We start from the raw sequence: 22,985 nt of genomic DNA, 5'->3' as shown, positions 1-22,985 counted from the left end.
TATTAAAGCCCAGTCCAAATCTCGAATTTGCTATTGTACAATTATAACATTTATAATCTGTTGCGGTACATTCAGTTTGAGAGTGACCTTCTAAACTGCATTTATTACAAATAGAGGTTTTTGTACAAGCTTTTTTAGTGTGTCCAAAACCATAACATTGGAAGCATCTGGTAACTCTTTTATATTCTCTAATCTGGTGCCTTGTCCATTTTAAATAAATTTTCTTGTCTTTCATAACCAGATTAAATGATTGTGGGTCCAAGGAAACGATCCAATGACATCCCATATTTGATTTCATATTGAATCTCGGTTCTATAATCGCATTCTCGAGAACGACATTCTGAGATTTCAGTAAATCCCTTATTTCCTCTCCATTCAAGGCAGGATCAACATTATAAATCATAATTCTGGATGTATTTTCTTAAGTCTTTTTACATCCAATTCTTCTTTCAATGTACTATTTTCTCTTATTGCATTTTCAATTATTGACAAATCGTCGTATTTAGTGACCTTAATCAATACTCCACCATTTTTTATTTTTTGTACTCTCTGCACACCTATCTTAAGATCAGTTGGAGAAATGTTATTAATTAATTTCTCCTTTACTTGTTCAGAAGTTTGATTCCTTTCTTTAGGATATATTAGAGTCACAAATTCTACTTCTTGTTTCTTAAAACTTTTTGTTCTAGATCGTGATCTTGATCTTTGTTGAACTTTTTCTGCATAAGTAGCAGCTTGCTTTTTATGCTTTCCTCTTATAATATTTTCTCTTTCGGCCAATCTTCCTCTTAGTTCACCATTTTCAATAAGAACACTATTCATTGCATTCTGAAGTTTTCTAAATATTTCTCTAATTTTATTACCTACAGATTTGTTCACCTTATCAGATCGGTTACCTAAAACTTCATCCAATTCTTTAGAGTTTTCATTAATAAAGGACAGTACGTTGTCAGCGATATAAGATACAGTATCTTCCGATCCCGTTGAAATTCTATCTTCTTTTTCAAGAACTTCCAGCTCATTATTCGCCATCCCACGCAGAAAGACTAATTGAATGGTGCACCAAAACTTCAATTGTAAATAAAGGCATCCATTATTAGCCGTGTTCGAAGTTTGAAAAGCTTACATCTCTTAAAAGACTTGTTGCAAATGAGTAAAATTTTGCATAAATATCCACAAAAGTGTATAGAATGAAAGCACAATCAATTTATATATTTACATGGTGTATAAACTTCAAAGCAAGGATGGAAGCAGGCAAGAGAGATTGAAAAATTAGCAATTACAATTACCTTTCGAGTCGCCGGAAATCGAACCGCGGGCCTCTGGAATACACGCCCAGCGTGCAGACCGCCACATCACAAAGGCATGCCATGAAGGTGGGAGAAATACCTTATACAGTGTGTCTACAAAACTCAAACTGTTTTCTCAATCATAATTTCCAGTATTTTAGATTTAACTTTAAGAAATGCATTGCTAATACGATTTTAAAGTTCAGCTACATTATACACCTGTAAACCTTGATAAAACCAGAAAAAACTAATCGCTAACATACTATTTAAGCGCCCACATTTCTAATCTTGAGACGCTCAAACCACATGAATCAAGATCATCATATTATACAGCTGCATAAATAATGAAAGTGATTTTAAATACGCAAATACGAATCAAAAATACATATCTTTATGCTATTATGGTATTTTTTTAAAACCAAATGTCAGCAAAACAAAGTTTTTTAAACATGTTGTACTAGCGGAAGTACCCGATGCCAGTTAAGTTAGATTAAGGAGTAATGTATTTAACAACGGAGATAACGATACCGCTGTAATCCTTCTCTAATAACGACGCAAAAAATACGATTCATAGTCAAATATTTTTCAGTCTGATGCGATATGAAACCCACATAAAAAATTTCGATACAAAAATAAACTAATTCTCTCTCATTATATCGGCAACAATGGCACGCAGTTTTTAATAATTTTCGCCTTTCTAATCGATAATTTCTAATAATCTAGTCGATTAAATGTGGCAAAAAATTTATCGTAGTTGATCATAAATCAATAACGCGAACAACACGCAAACAGACATTCTTCTTTATATGCATAGATTTCGTAAAATTTACAAATTTTTGATTAACAAACTCTACGATTTGAAAGCGAGCAGTAGCAACACTTTTCGAAATAAAGCATTTTTATCTCCAAAGCGCGACACTGTTGCCACTCGGAAACATGAGTGCGAAAATCAGTGTTTTCAGAGTTTTTAATTAATATTTCAGCTGATTAAAGTCGTACGAAGATGGGAATCCCCGAATTGGCTTCCCACGAATTTTTGGAATCGGGAGTAATGTATTTAATCTTTGGCAATGCTATTTTTGTTTCATCGTAAAACTTAGAAATCTTTTATTAATAAAATCTAGGATTTAAAAGCAAGCAGTGGCAACAATTTTCGAAATAAAGCAGATTTTTGTCTCCAACTTGCGAGACTGTTGCCACTCGGAAAAACGAGGGCGAAAATTATCCTTTTTCGAGTTTTTAATTACAATCTCTGATTTTAATTTTTTTTTTTTTTTTTTTTTTTTTTTAAGTGGACGTTGACCTTTTCCAGGACCCAGAAAAGAATTGTAGAAAGTTTGGTGACGATAGCTATAGTAGTGGCTGAGTTATTAGAGGACAAACACACAGAATTTCTTTTTTATATATATAGGTAACTAGCAGTTACGCGGCCAGCCTATGTCTGGCTTTTAAATGTGCCGGGGAAATGCCTGAAGAGAAGAAACACCAAACGTTAAATTTAAAAACTGCGCAAAATTTTACTCTGCAGAACTTCATAAAAATTGTATTACATGTAACAAAATTACAATGAAATAAGCAATATCCCTTAATACAAATATTAATTATCCTAATAAATAAATTAACCAACTTCCCGTTGCCTTCTCTCAACAAACGTTCAGTATCCAAGAGAAACATTAAATTTAAAAACTGCACAGAATTATCTCGCTTATTTTTCCAAGTGGCAACAGTGCTGATTTTCAACAGTCAGCAATCCAGTATACAATTGAATGAAAAACTGTTGCCAAAACAAGATTTCTAAAAGAATGAAACTATTCAAAATGATGCGATAAAATCGAAAAGATAAAATAAAAAAAACTGATTCGAATTTTGAAAAAATCGCTTTGAGGTGCACTGGCTCTAAATGCACCTACATACCGAATTTCCTAGCCTTGGGTCTATTAGCTTACGCTGAAGCGCGAACGAAAGACACACAGGCTATCTCTCTTATTATATGTAGAGATAGAGATAAGCGAATTTTTATTGGAAAAAAACTCACGTATACGTATAACTTTACATGCAGAAAATTATTTCGTTTGGTTATTAATGCAACTATGAATATTGTAAAATATGTTTTATGGTATGTAATGATTGTAAAATATGTTTATATAAGTAAGAATATAGTGAAACAAGTTTTAATTTTTCAAAACAAAAGGGAAATAATTTTTCTTTTATACATAAAAACTCCGAAATAATGTTATGGATGATTATTCTGTTTAATGTAAATGAAAATACGATCATGTACTTCTTCCTGAAGTATCATTAATACATTAAAAGAGTTTTAGGTTTTAATTATAATAGCAATTTGAACCCCTTTGCTTTCGAAAGACCTCCACAACGTTACCCACCCCCATTAAAAAGTAATCATTTCATTTCATTCTATAAAGCAAAACTTGCAATTTTTCATTGCATATGTTTTACAAAAAACGAAAAAAAAACTACTGAACCAAACAGTTTGATATCAAATTTAACCCTCTTGCTAATAACAATATTTTTACTATGTAGTAGATTTTAGACCAAATGTAATAAAATTGTAATTTATTTGAATATAAAACCGCATTTTATGTTCAAATAAAGCCAAAAAGGTACTTTAACGTTTCAGATTTTATTAAATGCATTTAATTTAATTTTAATTTTCGTTAAATGCACCCAGAATTATTACTCATTAAAGGTTCAACAAATCATGTATGCGTTCGTTTATAGTGATTTTAGCTTTCTTTGACAGCCTCAACTTTATTAATTTATAATCTTTGGCTGACTATAGTACCTTCCAGCAATTCTTCAAAATGTTTAAAATATGCTGCATGCTTAACTAACAAAAATCTGCATCGAAAGAAAAGATCCTTACTACCCGTCCTCCCATCGTATATATCAAAAGTTAGATAAGAAGACTTTCAAAATAGACCACATTGTAAACTTCAAAAAAAATGTTATTATTATTAACTGCAATGTGACTTCATTTAGTATTCGGGTCGAAATACGACTTCGAAGCGGCACGTTTTTTTCATTGTTATTTCTTGCCTCAAAAAGAAAGATAAGTATCGTTAAGGTTTTCTTCCATTAAGCTTTTAATTTGCTTTGTAAGTTAGTGAAAACGTGTACCTCGCGCAGTTTTCTTTTCGCATCACTTCTTTTGGATTTTTGAGCCCACCAGCGGCCGAGCGGTAAAGTCGCTGAACACTGGTAGTTCGGTCCGAGGTTCGAATCCCGCGAACGGGCTGGCTGCATGGGTGCTTTCGTGATTTTCCCCATGTGTAACGTGTATACGAGCCAGTTTCCCTTAGAAAGTCCTCCACGAAAGGCATCCCTCCCCTTAGGCAGATAGCCCTAGTGTGCTTTGCCATAATTAAATACACCACACCATCTTTTGGATTTTGACGAATATTTTAAAACTGTTCTTCCCAACATCTTTTGCATTTGGCCTAGATCAATGACATATCATTTCAGAAATTTTTTTCTGCCCCTTTTTTGCACCAATTATGGTAACTGATATAGTAACTAAGGAATCACTATTAGCTGAGTATTAAAACTAAGAGCCACACAAGTAAAATTATTCCGCACAGTTTCATCGGGACAAAATTTCAAGCGCAAAGAGAAAGTTCACATTACTTTCTAGGCGTATAATTTCTGGAAAGTACTAGAAAGCTTCCATTATTTTCTAGGCGTATAACGTTAAGGCATGTAGCAATTAGTTTTTTCAGGAGATCTATTCTGAAGCCAAGATGGTAGGCATCGAGTATTTTACTGTGAGCAATTACTTATCAGCAAATCAAATGTTTAATTATGTCGAATATTTTTTCCATGGGATTTCTAATTTTGGAGAGGAACATTGTTGTTTATCCAAATGACCTCGCACTCACAACTTAATGCATTCATCGGGAACGGCCCAAAACCCAACAATCATTTAGCCGTTTCGTCCTAGAGAATGTTGATCAGGATAAATTATGAAGAGTTATAAGGTATTTCTCCCACTTCTCTAGCGTACCTTCGTGGTGTAGTGGTCTGCACACTGATCCGGTATTTCAGAGGTCCGTGGTTCGATTCCAGGCGAAGGCGGTTGCATATTTTTCATCTTGTCTGCTTCCAATTAACCTAATGACTCCACAAGTGGCGCCCGAACTAAAAGGGTTGTGGATGATGATTCTCCGCACCCAGGATTTGGCGACTATGTCTCCTAAAACCCTAGTCGCCTTTAAAAATGGGAGTATATAAGGTATTTCTTCCACTTCCCTAGCGTACCTTCGTGGTGTAGTGGTTCTGCATACTGATCCGGTATTTCAGAGGTCCGTGGTTCGATTCCCGGCGAAGGCGGTTGCATATTTTTCATCTTTTCTGCTTCCAATTAACCTAATGACTCTACAGAGTGACCGAATTATCCACTCAAGAAAAAGAAAATTCTGACCCAGTCTCGAAGGCGAATATCCTGATGAACTGACCGGGGGTTTTTCTCTTCCATTTTGCCACCACCACATCTTTCGAGAGGGTTTTCGACTCGATAGTATATTAAATGTCCCCATGCCGCAAAGGCAGCTATGCTTTTAGAAACATATATTTCTTCTCTGGGATTCGAACCCGAGCGGAAGACTATGCCAGAAGGGTGAGTTGAAGAAGACATATGTTAAAAATCATCTTTTCCTGTATCTTTCTTTAATGCGGTTTGTTGATGAGAAAAAGGAAAGCATAGTGTGTGACATTATTCTCTATTTCATTTAAGCTAAACCATTTCGGCTTGCACATCTAAATGCTATTAACACTTCTTTTCATTATGCATTATGCAGTGGTGTAGTTTGAAAGTGCTTTTCAGTACCAAAATAGCTTCTTCCGGTATATTATCATTTGTAAAAGACATCAAGAAACTACCGTACAAATCTGTAAACTACCAGCGGCACGACAGTAATACATCTGCTATTTGATGTCTAAGAAAAGGGCGTAAAAAGTGAAGCAATTAAACCACATTATGAACCACATTTTTAAAGTGCTAAGTGTTGATAACAAATTTTGCGTCTTAACTTTCCTGTTGTACATTATCTAATCGAACTAATTTATCCTAAACTGGTTTGGTTTGTTAGATTACGGCAAAAGCACTCGAGGGCTATCTGCCTTAAGGGACGGATGCCTTCGTGGAGGACTTTTTAAGGGAAACTGGCTCGTATACACGTTACACATGTGAAAACCACGAAAACACCCATGCAGCCAGCTTCTTCGCGGGATTCGAACCTCGGACCGAACTACCAGTGTTCAGCGACGTTACCGCTCGGCCGCTGGTTGGCCTTATCTTAATCTGACAGATACTGTAGTGACGCTTAACATTTTTCTGGCAGCTGTTCGAAGAGTTCATATTTAAAAAAAAATATTGTGTATAAGCCGGCACATAACGTAATTGGTAATGTAGTCATTAGCGCGTGTAACGCGTGCCCCATGTGTATTATTTTAAGTAACGCATATATGATTATAAGGCAAAGTATGCGTGCCTATCTTGTTATATAGCATAATGTCATTTAAGAAGTAATAGCAATAATATAAACTATAAGTAATCCAGTTATAAAGTAACTTAGCAAGTTCGCAATACAATTAGCTTAACGTAGTATACAGTCAGGTTATAACTCTAATAAGTGTAGATTAATGTCATGCATTATGTATGTGTAGTCTAATGTCATGTGAAGTGTAAAGTATGTATGTACTAATTCATGCAAGTATTATGTATAAGTTTAATGTCATGTCATATATCATGTATGTAATGTTATGTTTCATGTATGCATTATGGCCTATGAACACCCAGGTCAACCATTAACATAAGAATCTGTAGAGAACCAATGTCAAACTGGAATAGCCCTTGTATGGCCATGTAAACTTTTTCATGAAGGCTCAGTAACTCCCGGTGCGCCCTTGTGGGACCCCAGGGAGTTCTTGTATCTATATAGGGGAGGGCGTGGGGCATATGCCTGTTTACCTCCGTTAAACACCAGGCGTCCCCGTCCTCCGTCACCTGTCACCTGTCTAAGCCGGCGTTTCTCATACTTTCTTCAAATGGGCATGACTTTATAAAGTAAAATTTTCAGCAAAATATCTACTCTTGCTCTCTTCGAAAGGAACTATTTTAGCGTATGTTATGAATAGCTTGAATATTTTTAAAATACGATTAATTAAATTTCATTTAATTTTACATCGGTCTTACATTAATAGGAAAAAGGAACTTCGAAAGGAACTATTTTAGCGTATGGTTATGAATAGCTTGCTTATATTTTTAAAATACGATTAATTAAATTTCATTAAATTTTACATATGTCTTACGTTATTAGAAGAAACCTGATATTCGTTTTAAATAATTCAAAGTAATTAGAGTTTAGATTTTTTCCATCTAATTAACTAAAAATTACTTAAATATTGAGAGTCGCATTAATGAGATGGATCAACCTACCGATTCTTGCTTAGCTATTTTATGCAGGAATGCATGTTCGTAAGCAGCACCGTAGTCATTATGTTTTATTGAAAAATAAGTATATTTTACTGAAGGAAATTGATAAAAATGAATTCCATATTCTAGAAATTAATGTCTCACGTCGTAATAATAGTAATGGCAGTGAGGGTTGCTGATAACAAGGCTATCTGCTCACCACTGCCGAGCAAGTAATATTCCTCCCTGCTTTCAGAATGCCTTTTTGGTGTAACGGTTAGCACACTCGGCGCGTATTCGAGAGGTCCAGGTTCGAGTCCCGGCGAAAGTACTGCCCATTTTTCACCTCTCCTGCTTTAAAAAGTCCTAATGACTCTACAGTAAGACCTCTGAATACTGGTATTTCAATACTGAAGAACTGGATGGAAGGACTGTGAGAGTTATCTCCTAGCTTTCCGGATTTTCAAAGTGAATATGAACCGGTTTCTCTAGAAAGTCTTCCACGGAAGCATCCCCCTTTAGCAAATGCAGCCCTCTTTTGCTTTGCCGCATTCAGTTAGACAAAGAATACTATCTGCTGTGCAAATCTTTCTTTGGAACTGAGACCCATAGAAAGATCCTGTCATACTCCTTGGGTCTTCCGTTTCCCCACGTGTGACACGAATACAAGCCAATTTTCCTTCAAAAGTATACCACGGAAAGTAATTTTGTTATTTATGCACTTTAACGGTAATAAATGGTGAAACAAATTACTGCTCATTTTAATTTTATATATTTTGAAGAATATGAGTCTAAGAATACAAATTTTCTCACAGGTCAAGACGACGAGTGTACTTACGATCGCAAGCAAGGTTATGAGTGCGACTGGAGCGACAGCTGCTGCAATCACGACTGCAAATTAATTCCCAGGTCATGGAAAACATTCTGCGCTCTTGGAGATCCCAGCTGCGCCCCAGAGAATGCCTATTGTGATGGTAAGTCCCCGAAATGCCCTTTTCCGATCGGGGCTACGAGCATTACTGATGGTCAAAGTTGCGGACCCAGTCTTCTGAAATTCAATGGCGCTGGAACTTGCATGAAAGGATTCTGCAACAGCACCGTCTGTCGCGATGGCGGATTGCAAGACTGTACGTGCTCGCAGGAAAGTGCTCACGAATGTCGTGTATGCTGTAAGAAGAACAAAAAAGGGGAAACTGATGAGCTTTGTGTGCCTGCCGAATATTTCGGACTAAAACCAAAAAACGGGAATTATTTCTATCGGTATCCAGGAACTCCATGCCAATCGGTTCGCTTTGGTCACTGCAGCAGGTAAGACTAAATTACGCATTCATGAACTGTTTCTTTTTTGAATAAGCGTCAGGACTTTTGATCGTGCTCTTAAGGGGGCTTATACACCTTAAACCCCTTATGATCTTCGAATATGTGACTGTTGCAAAAATTGGGATATTCTATACAGCTGACTACATAATATAGCTGCTTTGGAAACTAGTAACCAGAAAGTTTGTGTTGCCACAAATATTTTTTTAATTTAATCCGCTTTGTGACAAAATGTTTCGTCATGTTTCCACCTCGCGCGCACGATATTTAAAGATGGCTAATGGTACATACTTGAAATTGGATGGAATTCTATATATGGGCACTATTTTCTAACTGAACCAAAAATCTGATGAATATTTTAATATTAAAAAATTTTATGCGCGAAAACATTACAGATTTTTATTAATGAAATACATTTTATAAACTCAACTCCAAATAAAATAAAATAAAAATTTAACATGAAATTCTTAGAATTTTTGATTCACAGTCGTTTCCAAATGTTATAAAAGCTATATATCAAATATGGAATTAAATTATGCAACAGAATGTTTTAAACTGTGCGCGCAAGGGGGAAAAATGACGAAAAAGTTTGTCACAAAGCGGATTAAATTGTAAAAACATTTGTGGCAACACAAACTTTCTCATTATATTTCAGAAAGCAGCTATGTTATGTAGTCAGCTGTGAAAAGTTGGAAGTAATTGCTTTTAAAATAAATAAGTTATTACTATTCTTGCAACAGTCACATATTTGAAGATCTTATAGGTTTTAAGGTGTATGAGTCCCCTTAACCCTTTCCGGCACGCTACCTTTTAAAGTCAGGAGTACGCAAGTAAAACTTGTGAAGATAGCACTTATCGTTTTAATTCTGTGAGTGTGCACAAAGTGGGCAGACTAGTTGAATAGAGCTTCGAAAAGAGTGCTGAAACGAGCATTTTTGTCAATTAACTGACTGATGAGATGCAGAGAAACTAAGAATACAGACTCTCAGTTGTCCTAGATTATCGGTGAGTCCGGTCTGGGCACACCTAGGGTTCGCCGTTGGGTTTTAGGCAAGATTTCAAGGTAAAAATTTAAAACTAATATAGAATAAGGAGATTAGCATACAGCCAAAAATATAACATAGAAATTTCTTTGCAAACAATTCCTTTTATACCCTAAAAAAATCTGGAAGATTTCTTTGAAAAATGAGGGTCTTAAAAAACTAAACATGGCTAAAATATATGGACTGGTTTGCGTTGAGCTGCCATTTACTATAAATAAAGAAGGTTCAGAGTAACCTGTACTATAAATTCTTTTACATTCAATTTTTCTGTGCGTACAGAAGGAAATTTTTAGGTGTGTCCAGACCGGACACACTGTACCGCAAAGGGTTAAAGAAGTCAAAACATTTCAACAAATTTTAAGTGACATTCAAAAGGAAAAATGCAATTTGATCTAAACCATGGGTGTCTAAACTATGACCGTTTCAGGGCCACATTGCAAAGAAAAAAATTTGCGGGGCCACAAATACGATATTTTTTAAAAATTAAAATAAAAATTAGCTTTGTTGTTTTATTAAAATAAGTTAACTTCTTTTCATTATTATTTTTTTATTTTGAATTGGATATGTCTAGGTACATATTTATTATTAATTTGTAAAAGTTTCATTTCATATTTCATAAAGATGGGAAAAATTCAAATTAATGACATGGATTAATTTGCTTTTGTTGAAAAAGCAAATCGATATCGGCTTCAATAGACGAGGTTGCAATTCTTAATGCATTTCCAAGGTATTTGTCTGTAATCTTTGTCCTATTTTTGTTTTTTGTATGCTTCATTCTTGGAAATAATTGTCCACAAATATAGGTACTGCCGAAAGCTGGAGACATTAATAAAAAAACATAATTGTGAAAATTAGATATTTATCGCGGGGTAGATAATCATTATAAAGCTCCAGTAAAGAAATATTTTCAAATTTTTCTTTCAGTTGAATGTCTCTTTGCAGTTAATACATCATGACATACTAAGATGTTTTTACTTAAATTTTGATTTAAAAGTAAATGCCAACGAATCCCATTGAAATATTTATTTTTTTAATAAAATTTAAATACTTTCATAATTTCATTTTGGGCCGCATTTTAAAAACTTTTCGGGCGCACTTTAGACACCCATGATCTAAACACTGATTTTTAATGGAATTGCATTACAAAGCAAAATGATACCCAAGTTCGGAAGTTTTAATTTTGGCGCCCTTTTAGTAATGATTTTTTTTTTTTTTTATTTTAACATGCAAGTTATGTTACAACTTGTCATAATGTTAACATACAAGTAACATTATAACAAATTTAAAACATACAATAAAGGGAAATACCCAAATCAAAATTAAACATTGTTTTGCTTTTGCTAATTTAAATTATATAATTTATCTTTATATATATACAGTGTCTCACAAAAGTGATGGGACACTTGTGCTTTACAAAAGGAAACTGTAGTAAAATAAATTTAAAAAACATGTAAAAATTTTTGTGGGTGTGTTTCATACTTAAATTTAGTAACAATTATTACATAACATAGATTTCTCAAAATATTAAAATATTAATTTAATAAAAAATACAATTGTTTAGAACGGAGCAAAAAATGGCCCACATAAGTGATGGGACACTTACTTTTCCATCAAATATTTATCCAAAAAGTTTACTTTTTAAAAGGTTTTTAATATTTTGTTGGATTTCCTTTTACTTTTAAAACATGATTAAATCTTCTTGGGATGGATTCGACTAATTCTTTTGTGATTTCTGGAGTGATTTTACCCCATTCTTCTTGAAGCACCGATTTTAATTGTTGTTTTGAAGAAATGGTATGTTTGCGAATTCTTGATTCCAATTCTTGCCAAATATTCTCTATGGGATTTAAGTCTGGAGATTGTGGTGGTGTTTTTATTATTTCAGGACAGTTATACAGCAGCCAGAGTCTAACGTTCAAAGCAGTGTGCGTGGGGTCATTGTCCTGGTAGAATTTAAAATCGTTATGAAGGTTCAATTTTCGCGCTATAGATTTCAAATTTTCATTTAAAATGTCAATATACTTGTACTGATCCATTATACTATCAATAAAAACAAGAGTACCAACTCCAGCGGACGACATACACCCCCATACAATAACTCCACCATGTTTTACTGTTGGCACCAAGTTCTGTTTTCGAAATTCTTCCCTGGGTTTTCTCCACACCAAGATTCTACCGTCAGAAGCAAATATATTAAATTTACTCTCATCAGCAAATATAACTTCATTCCAGTAATCAGAATTCTTATTTATGTTGGATTTTGCGAAAGCCAGTCTGAATTTTCTATTCTTTTCACTTACGAAGAATTTTTTCCCGGCTGCTCTACCGTGATATCCAGCAGATCGAATTACTCTTCTAATAGTCTCAGGTTTAACAATTACTCCATATAATGCTTGTAAATCAGCAACAACTTTAGGAGCACTCATTCTTGGATTTTTTTTAATATTTCGAACGATAATTCTCTTTATTCCATTGGATAGCTTTGATGGTCGGCCAGGTCTTCTTTTATCCTGAATCATATGATTCTTTTTATCTCGTTTAATGATATTGTAAACTGTTGAATGACTCAAGTTAACTGTTTAAGGAGTTTCTCTAATAGATTTTTCACGTTCAATATGCAAATCAATAACTAATTTTCGAATTTCAGGCAAAGTTTCCTTTCGTTTAGCATTCATGGCTGCACAGAGCTAAAAAACACAAAATTTCCAAAACAAACTGGAGAGAAATACTGCAGACGATTTTATAAATTATTGCCAATTGCTTTTGAGTAAAAATAAAAACCCAAAAAAAAATATTTTTATTGTAGTGCGTAGTAGTATCTAATGGTGTCCCATCACTTATGTGAGCCATTTTTTGTTCCGTTTTAAACAATTGTATTTTTATTAGATTAATATTTTAATATTTTGAGAAAATGTATGTTATGTAATAATTGTTACTAAATTTAAGTATGGAACACACCTACAAAAAATGTTTACATATTTTTTTAATTTATTTTATTACAGTTTCCGTTTGTAAAGCACAAGTGTCACTTTTGTGAGACACTGTATATATTTATACCCAGTCCCTTTATTCGGCTTAACATTAATATCCCGCCTTTATTTTCGCAATCGTAATTACAGAAGTGTTTTAAATAGTGAAAATATTTTTGGTTTGGCCATGGCAATTTTTTTTAAACACTGATTTTGTACAAATAACGACATCTAACTTTTTAGTGCGGTGTCTCGGTTCTTATACTTGTATTTCGGAAAGTTTGTAATCATTATGAAAAAATAAAGATACAAAACGTTTGATTCTCATACAACGAATTGACCGGAGTATTTATTTTCAAAATCTGCAATTTTTGATGTCATCTTCAACTTGCCTTAAGGTATTATTTAAGTAAGTTAATAAGTTTAAGGGGAGTTGGAACACCAAAATCTTCAAAAAATTGTAATTTCAGATTTTTGCATTTTCAAATTCTCTACACTTTTATCTTTCTAAAAATACCATTCTTTAATCTCTATGAAAATTAGAACTGTAAAAAAATTTAGTTTTAATTTGTCATCTGCTGCTTTGATCAATGAGGATTTTTACATAAAAACGCGTTTTTCTCCAAACGTGAATTTTTAATACTCTATGTACCTTTTCTCAGGAACCACCGCTCACAGGTATCTAAAGTTTTTATGGCTTATTTATTAGGTTCCCTAATATTTACTGAAATGAGCTTTTTGTAATAAACTTAGAAAAAAAATTTTTTTTTATTTTTTTGTGTGAGAAAAGTGCTAAATTTTACTATGCCTAACAAAATATCCTGTAATTTAATCTAAAATTCAAAATATTTCAAAAGCTCATTTCAGCATAATCAGATAGGTATGATTTAATTACAGAAAAAATTTCAAGCTTGTATCTACAGCAGATTTTGAAAAAAGTTACATCGAAAATGGCCAATTTAACATTGTTGGTATAGGGGTTTCTGATACCCCTTAAATAAAGTGCAGCCAAGAATATGTTTAATTTAATAGGCCGTACGAGGAAAATATATATTGCTTTGTTAGGTAAATATAGTGTCCACACCAGGTTTTTGTGCTTCTGGCTGTCCTGTCTGCCACAGAAGTAGCTTAACAAATTAATTCAAATATAACGAAACACTCACGATTCTTAAAAATCTTTGCTTAAGGGTAAACTTCGTATACATCGTACGTGACTAGAGTCATCTCATCGAGAACAGTTACTAAAGGTTAGAAAGATAGGGCAGTCTGTCACATATGGGTTTTGTGAACAACCATAGCAGTAGTATTCGGAAAATATATCAATTCAGAGAAAGATAAGTACCATCTGAGGAAATTAGATGGATGACCAGGTGGTGAAAGAATGCCGCAAACCTTGCCTAACAAGTATAGGTATAATCATTCAAAGAATAGGTATAACAATGCTTCAAATCGTATAACAACTCAGTGCTGATGGCATTCAAGTCCTGTTATCTCCCTTTAGAGTAAACTGCACTTCATTACATTTGACAGTCGCTGGCCAACACCTGTATCATTGTTGTCACCTTAGTAAACAGGAAATGCGCTATACTAGAATTAGAAACGTCGTTATATGACCATGCATGTACAGAGCGGTGCGGTTTGCTGGGCAAATAATCAATACAGTCTGAGTTGTTTGTGGTAACTGAATCTACACTTAAATTAATGTGCACTGATTATTTTCTACATGCTAAACTTTCCATAGCTACTATTTACGCTTCGTTAATTACTAGAATTAGAAACGTCGTTATATGACCATGCATGTACAGAGCGGTGCGGTTTGCTGGGCAAATCATCAATACAGTCTGAGTTGTTTGTGGTAAATGTATCTACTCTTAAATTAATGTGCACTGATTATTTTCTACATGCTAAACTTTTCATAGCTACCATTTACGCTTCGTTAATTAAAATAATATTCGAAATCGTTAGTAATGATATTATTGTGCTATAGCTAATTTACAGTGAGTATGCTAGGCGTAGAAGATACAACTAATAACCTAATCTTCGCAATGTAAACTTATTTAGAAGGCTGTAAGGGATTTTCAATGAAAATTATTTTGTTTATTTACTAATACTTTCTATGTCTCTTAAAGATTAGTTTAGTAGACTAACAATCAGAAGCCAAAAATTCGTATCCTGGTTAGATAGTTTTACAATACGTTCATTTTGTGTAATATGTTTTGCGTAGGAAACTGGGACTATTTGCCGTGACCGTTTCGCCGTCAAGACATATTTTCTTTACACGACTGTATTATATCTTGTCTCTGTTTAGTTTAATAATTTAATTTAATTTAATTTAATAAACATTTTATGTAAAATGTTTTTGTGTACAGTTTTAAGCAAATACACAGTTACACATAACATATTCATTTTAAGAGAGTAACATGCTGACAAAATTCCAAAGTAATTCCGTTTACCGTTCAGATTTCATAAAAATGTGAATTTTCTGCTTGTATGAGTGATTTCTCTGAACTAGCAGATTAAAATTTCAAGACATTTTTACAAATCATGTAAATATTGTGCCCGCATAATTTTGAAATCGATAATATAACTTCTGTTGTATCAGAAGTTTAGGCTCCGTTTGTAGAGTTGTTACCGTGAAAGACTGAAATTGGAGAATGTCGACTTTCACCGGAGAATATCAACATTCACCAAATATGTCGGTGAAAGATCGAATATTTCACTACATTCTTGTATATTCGGACCCTCACCGGTGTATGTCGACAATCACAGATATGCTCCGGTGAAAGTCGAAAAGAGTGCCATAATAGTTTAAGTTGTTGCAATAAATAAGATTTGAGTCACATAATTTAGTAAGTTTTTCATTACTGTTATTTTATTTTCTCATTTAGAACGTACTGTATAATTAAGTAAGTTTTTAACTTCCATTATTTTCCTTTCTCATTTTGAATGTATTGTGTGTTTTAGGTTCTCGTGTTCTTAAGTTCTTATTTCAAGTCTCAAGTGCGTTTATTCGCGACTCAATTACGGAGAAGAAAATATAATATTGTTATATGTTCAACATTCACCATTAGTACATGGTGAATGTCGACATTCACCGGTGTAAGTCAGAAATAAGAGTATTTGGAAAATATTTCGGGCATACACCAAGAGACTATGTGAATGTTGACATTCACCGGTGAAAGTCGACATTCTCCAGATTTCGCTGTTTCACCGTAACAGAGTCATTAGGTATTTTTTTGAAAGCATACAAGATGAAAAATAGCAAATGCTTCGCCGGGAATCGAACCACGGACCTCTGGAATACCGGACCAGCGTGCTACCGTTACACCACGAAGGCACGCTAGGGAAGAGGGAGGAATACCTTATATACTTCCCTTTTTAAAGGGCGACTAGGGTTTCAGGGGACCTAGTCGGCAAATCCTGGTTGCGGAGAATCATCATCCACAATCCTTTTAGTTCGGGCGCCACTTGTAGAGTCATTAGGTATTTTTTGAAAACACATAAGATGAAAAATAGCAAACGCCTTCGCCTGGAATCGAACCACGGACCTCTGGAATACCGGCCCAGCGTGCTACCGTTACACCACGCTAGGGAAGTGGGAGGAATACCTTATAAGTTTTTGATACTGACATAATTTTCCAACTAACTATGTGTAATTTCTTTATATTTCATACTTGTAAATAACTATATATATTAAAAATTAAATACCAGGATACGACCTTTATTAAGTATACAAAAGCTAAACAGAATGATTAAACTAAATAAATTTAATACGAGTATAATACGGCAAGATAAAATACAAGTATGTACATAAAAATATGTCTTGACGGGCGAAATGGCGACGGTGAAAAAGTCCTATACCCTTTCACAGCGTAATCTTCTGTCATATTACTGAAAGAGGAATACGATAAGAAAGAAAGAATCTTTAGTTTTTATAAAATATTGCTTTCAATAGATCATTTCACGAATTAATAGCTCTAAATTTTTAAAATGCATACTGATGACGTTTAGATTTTATTTTTTATTCACAATTTCCTTAAAAGTATTCTTCTGTGACTCACCAGCAAGGTAATTTACCAATAATTGATAGATCTGATGGCACTGCTTTAATTTGAAATATTTAGAAACGTAAAAAGAAAAGCCACTTTAAGTAGAAGAGAGAGATTATTTATCGAATTAACCTCCCGCAGCCACTATCTGTAACTGAGTGACTTGAGAGCACAGAAGATGGAGTTACGTGCAAATATTTAACTGTTAAAATTATTTTCTAACAAAGCAAATTTAATACCTTGTAGCAGTCAAAGCAAAATACAGAATCGAAATTATTATTATAAAGAATAGCAAAACTTATACGAGTAATTCAACTATAAATAATTTAAATTAGAAAATGCATTAACTACCAAAAAATTACATGAAAACTTCAGATTGCAATATAACGTCGCAAATCAAAAGTTTATTATATATTGTTCCTCGATACGTTGTCTAGATATAACGTCGAGGAACCTAGTGAACTAAGTAGCGAATTATTGCTGAGTTCCAATAGTTACTATAGAGACGTGACAAGGGTTAAAATACTCTTTTATTCACTCAAAGAATTAATAATAGGTGCCCCTTCTCGAGCTTACAGGAAAGCCTCCACTCGGCCTTTTTAAATCAGGATAAGAAAATAAGAAACTAATCTAATACTAAACTAAGTAGACTTAGCCGAAGCTAAACACAAACAGATAGCGCGATTGAAAAACATTTTCTGTCCTGTAATTAGGGGGGGGGGAAATTTTCCTCTTATGAGGTATTTCTCCCGCTTTCCTACTGTGCCTTCGTGGTGTAATGGTTCTGCACGCTGGCCCGGTATTTCAGAGGTCCGGGGTTCGATTCCCGGCGAAGGCTATTGCTAATTTTTCATCTCTCTGGCCTGCCAAAAAAATCCTAATGTCTCTACAGTAGCGCCCGAACTAAAAAGGTGTTGGATGAGGTATATCCACACCCAGGATTTAGCGATTGGGTCCCCTTAAAAAAAGTCGCCCTTTAAAAAGCGGAGTAATATAAGGTATTTCTCCCGCTTTTCTAGCGTGTCTTCGTGGTGTAGTGGTTCTGCACACTGGGCCGGTATTTCAGAGGTCCGTCGTTCGATTCCCGGCGAAGGCAGTTGCTAATTTTTCATCTTTCCTGCTTCCAAAAAAATACCTAATGTCTCTATACCCAAATTTTAAAAAAATTCGTTTCCTTAATTAAAATATATATATATATTTACCTATGTAGTAGGATTTGTAATCTGTAAGTAATTATACATGTAATTTATACATTTTTTATAAAATATATGTTATTTAGTATTTAGCAAATATTCTAGAAAATGCTAATCCATTGAAAATAATCCTTTCTATAATTAAATAATTTTTTTAAAATGTCAGAAAAAATAGTAGTTAAAATTAATAACAAAATAACAAAAATAAATCATCAATCATATCAATATTTTTAATGTGCAGCATTTAGAAACAGCTTGGTAAAATACATACGAAAATTAAATAACGTGCAAGTTTCAGATGTGCAATGTCAAAAAACTAAAACTGGTAAATTTGAGAACAAATATCCTCAGGATGTTTGACAACGGAAGTTCTCCGGACAATGCAGAATGAATGTCCTCAGAATGTGAAATTGGTGAAGTCCTCAGGACATCTGAGAACCGACATTATCAGGACATCCTCTCATATCCCGAAACATAGCGACTTAAATAAGACATCCTCAGGATGTTAAATCACGATCAATCTCCTCAGGACATCTGAGAATCAACATCCTCAGGACATCCTAAGTATGTCCCGGGATAATGCGACTTAAATAGGACATCCTGAGGATGTTTTGTGCTATGGGGGAACGTAGCTGGCCCTTAAATTAAACTAGCCGGCGATTATCAACAAGCACGTACAATACGGCCGAGCGTAATAAATTCAAGAACGAATTAGCCGGAAGGCAAACACGCACCACTATAAGGACTTTTAGTCACTCTCTCTAGAAGTAAGTTTTTTTAGTTAACTTACTTCTGTAAGCTTCGTGTTGTACGTATGTGGTGCACGGGGAATCTGTACGTTCTCAAAGGGAAAAAAAAATATGGTTCAACTTAAAACGAACTGTAAATCTTTCAATATATTTAAATTAATATATTCAATATATTCAGTATATTTAAATTAATTTCAAAATTTTTAATTCTAATGCTTAAGCTAAAGCTAAGCACTGAAATTAAACATTAAATAATGCTAAGTTTTATCAAATAAAACAAAAGCACTTGTAGAATCATTAGGTTATTTTGAAAAAGGAGACGTGACAAATGAGCAATGCCCTCGTTGGGACTTGAACCTGGACCTCTCCCGTACGCGCCGATTGTGCTACCGTTACACCACGAAAGCATGTTAGAAGGAGGGAGAAAATACCTTATGTATTTGCCCTTTTAAAGGGCAACTGGGGATAAGGGGACCCAAACGCCAAATCCTGGTGGTGAAGAATCATCATTTACCACCTTTTAGTTAGGGCACCTCTGTAGAGAAATTAGGTTTTTTTTTTTTTTTTTTTTTTCCTCGGAAGCAGGAGTGCACGAAAAAAGAGCAGTATCCTCGCCGGGACTTGAACCTGCACCTCTTGAATATGCGCCGATTGTGCTACCGTTACACTACGAAAGCATGCTGGAAAACGGGAGGCAAAAAACTTACATACTACCCCTTTTATAGGGCGACTGGAGATTACCGGACCCAGTCGTCAGTCGTCAAATTCTAGTGCTGAATAATAATCATCCACCACCTTTTAGTTCGGGCACCACTGTACAAAAATTGGAGTGGTTTTTTTTTTTTTTTTTTTTTTTTTTTTTTCTTAGTCTAAAGGGATTTGAATCCCGAAGGACTATTAGTTTCGTTTTGGCATTTTGCGTCGGACTCATAAATGTCGGTTCACTTTTCAAACTGTTGCCACAAAATGTTAGAGTCCTGCATTATATTTGAAGAAATTAAATAATGAAAAATCTGCATAAATGTATGTATATTTCTCGTATTGTGATAAAACAACGGTACATAGAGTCATCGAATTTTGAATAACGTAATCCTCCAACGAATATGAGCATGTGGAAGACCAAATTTGAAATTTGTTTTATGATCGATTTCCTATTTTTTAAAACTTTGACGAATTTTTGATTAACAAACTCAAGGATTTCAAAGCGAGCAATGGCAACGTTGTGCAGAAAAAACATTTTTATCTCCAGCGCGTGAGTCTCTGTATCGGAAATTCTAAAGATATGCTCGTTTTAAAACTATTTTGCGATATTGCTGTTGCACTGGATCTTATGGTTTAAGTGCGAGGAACATGATATTTAATAAAGAAAGGTAACACACAAAATGTTAAAAAACGCCCCTTTGGACGTAATTTAAAATCTGAAACATTTCAGATTTTAATTTTTTATTATTATTATTATTATTATTATTATTATTATTATTATTTTAAGCATGAATGCACGAAAAATGAGTGATGTCCTCGCCGGGACACGAACTTGGACCTCTCGAATATGCGCCTCGTGTGCTACCGTTACACCACGAATGCATGTTGGTAAAAGGGAGAAAATGCCTTATACACTGACAAAAAAGTACTTTTATTTTACAAGTTTTAATTAGATTTTTAAACTTTTCTAGTTACATCTTTGTAATGCTCGAAAATGTAATACAGATATAAGCACTCCTTTCAAAATTAAAATACTTTTTGAGATTTTTAAAATTTTAATTTTGGGAAAACATTTCGCTTTATCATATAGCAGCCGTACATGTTGTTTTTATTCAAGGAAAGTAACAAAATAATTTCATGACGTACCTTAACGTAGTATGAACTGTAGGATTCGAAATCTCTTCCGTTTCCTGTTCAATTTACAAAACAAAGACGTGAACGATTAAATATTTCTTACGGTAAAAAACTTTAGTTTTTATAGGTCACATACCTTAGGACTGTATGAGTAAAAATTACTTATTGTAGAAAAGATGAGTTTTGTGGTTCACTCTCACGTTCCACAATTCAATAAAACTAGCTTAAATTAACTACCAAGAGTCAAGGAATTTGATTGCAGGTCAGATGTCACTGTGTATGTATATGCGTAAATATATGTATTTATTGTTGGTTAAACAATTATTATCAAAAATTAAATCATATAGTATTTTTATTTTTTGCTCTCCTTGATTTATTCTCTCTCTCGTTTTTTCTAGAAGCGGAACGTGCGTTCAGTACTTGACAGCTGGAGCGGAACTTGCTGCATTTCATGAAGTGAAAGTACTTCCGCTGTTATACGTAGTTTGGATCATTGCTTGGAGAACTTTAACTTTTAAAATTCTTTGAACATTTTTTGAAATATTTCATTTCTAAAATTCAGTAACATTCTTTCAGCTAAGCCATCTAAATTATAGCTGCAGTTCCGTCCCTAACTATTTTACACGTTTTGTTTGATTTACACGTATATATTAGTAAAACTTTACTCAATATTTGAAATGCATTGTGAAGACTTATTCGCATCATACCATTATTCGAAGAGAAATAAAAATCTGTCGTAAAGATCTGAAAGAAATAAAAATCTTAACTACAATTGTTCATAATGCTAAAAAGAAACATTTTCTCACTTAATAATCTGTGTTCTTCATCCTAAGTATATTGAAAGCTGTCTGTGCTTGCAATTTCCGTAGATTTATGTTTTGTAGAACAAAAATAGAGAAAGCAAAAAGATCATCAGTCCTTTGAAAAAAAAAGGAATAAAAAAAGTAATTAAGCAAAGTAGAAAATGAGATGAATATATAATGTATTCTTTTTTTAATTTACCTCGAACCGACAAATTAAAATTCAATCCGCGAGCCGAATAGATACTTTCTGCGGGCCTCAGTTGGCCCTCGGGCCGTAGTTGGCACATCCCTGGTTTAGAGGGTGTTGAAATAAAAGAGCAATAATACAGAGTCCTAGGATTCTATCCCTTCGATCAAAGCTGGTATGGAGTTTAGGCAGGCAACCCTTGTACACTTTATCTAAATCAATTATTTCAATCCAGTCTAGAGCCCTAGTTATCGGATATAAACTGAACTTAATCTTAGTCGGATAACGGGGTATATTGAATAATAGGGAACTATTGAACATCAGTTATTTAAAAAAACCAGTTGAACAAAAAATATATATAAACTTTATGAAATATTTTCTCGCTCCTCCCAGCATGACTTCGGTTAGCACACTCGGCACGCGTTCGAGACGTCCAGGTTCGAGTCCCGACGAGGAAATTGCTCATTCTTCATGGCTCCCGCGGTGAATTACGGTGAATTAGCGTATTCTGAAGTATTCGGCCTATCGGCCTTTACTCGAAAAATTAGTATCGCTACTGAGCAGTCTTAGTGAAAATCTTAAACAGTACAATTTGCACGTCCTCCTTGGTGAAGCAATAGATGATGGAGAGACTTAGGGAGATTAAATGCAACACCTAGTGCATTCTGTTTGATTGAACATGAGTAGTCAAGTGAAGAATAATGACTTCCAATATCATTAAAAATTGTCCGAGTAATAAAGTTTTTGTATTTTTCGTAAGATAAATGTTCAAAGTTCATGGAAAATACCAAAAATTTTAAAAAAGATGAAGTAGAATTAATGAAAAATGAAAAATAAATAAATAAATAAAAATAAAATAAATTTGTGGGAGGGACTTAGCCTTGATCAATGCTATGATGTCCAATAGTCATCTGACGAAAACACATTCTGAGTAAAGATTATTTACAGCAAATTATTTACAATGCGATACGATTTCAATAAAACTTGAACTTCTGGGATAAATATTAGCAATTTGAGCTAAAAAGATTTAGCAAAGATTATTTACAACACGTTACGAGTTCTAATTAAACTGGATCTTCTGGGATAGATAACAGGATAAATAACGAAATTTCTTGAGTAA

General features: G+C 33.9%; 1 protein-coding gene across 1 annotated transcript in view; it reads left to right on the top strand.

Moving 5' to 3' along the window:
• The window catches only part of LOC118186283 (disintegrin and metalloproteinase domain-containing protein 10 homolog), a 77,217-nt gene extending 55,587 nt beyond the window's left edge, over nucleotides 1-21,630 (top strand). The window contains exons 5-6 of the mRNA XM_085827454.1: nucleotides 8,535-9,027; nucleotides 21,274-21,630. Coding sequence (XP_085683580.1) covers nucleotides 8,535-9,027; nucleotides 21,274-21,403 — 623 coding nt within the window. The 3' untranslated portion in view covers nucleotides 21,404-21,630. The remainder of the gene's footprint in view (nucleotides 1-8,534; nucleotides 9,028-21,273) is intronic.
• The last annotated feature ends 1,355 nt before the right edge of the window (nucleotides 21,631-22,985 follow it).

Source organism: Stegodyphus dumicola, chromosome 12, assembly GCF_044657685.1.
Source record: "Stegodyphus dumicola isolate Sdum_Otavi_A_Nest chromosome 12, ASM4465768v1".
Taxonomy (NCBI): Eukaryota; Metazoa; Arthropoda; class Arachnida; order Araneae; family Eresidae; genus Stegodyphus; species Stegodyphus dumicola.
The sequence above is the reverse complement of the archived record's forward strand: the minus strand, read 5'-3'. Positions and strand labels throughout refer to the sequence as shown.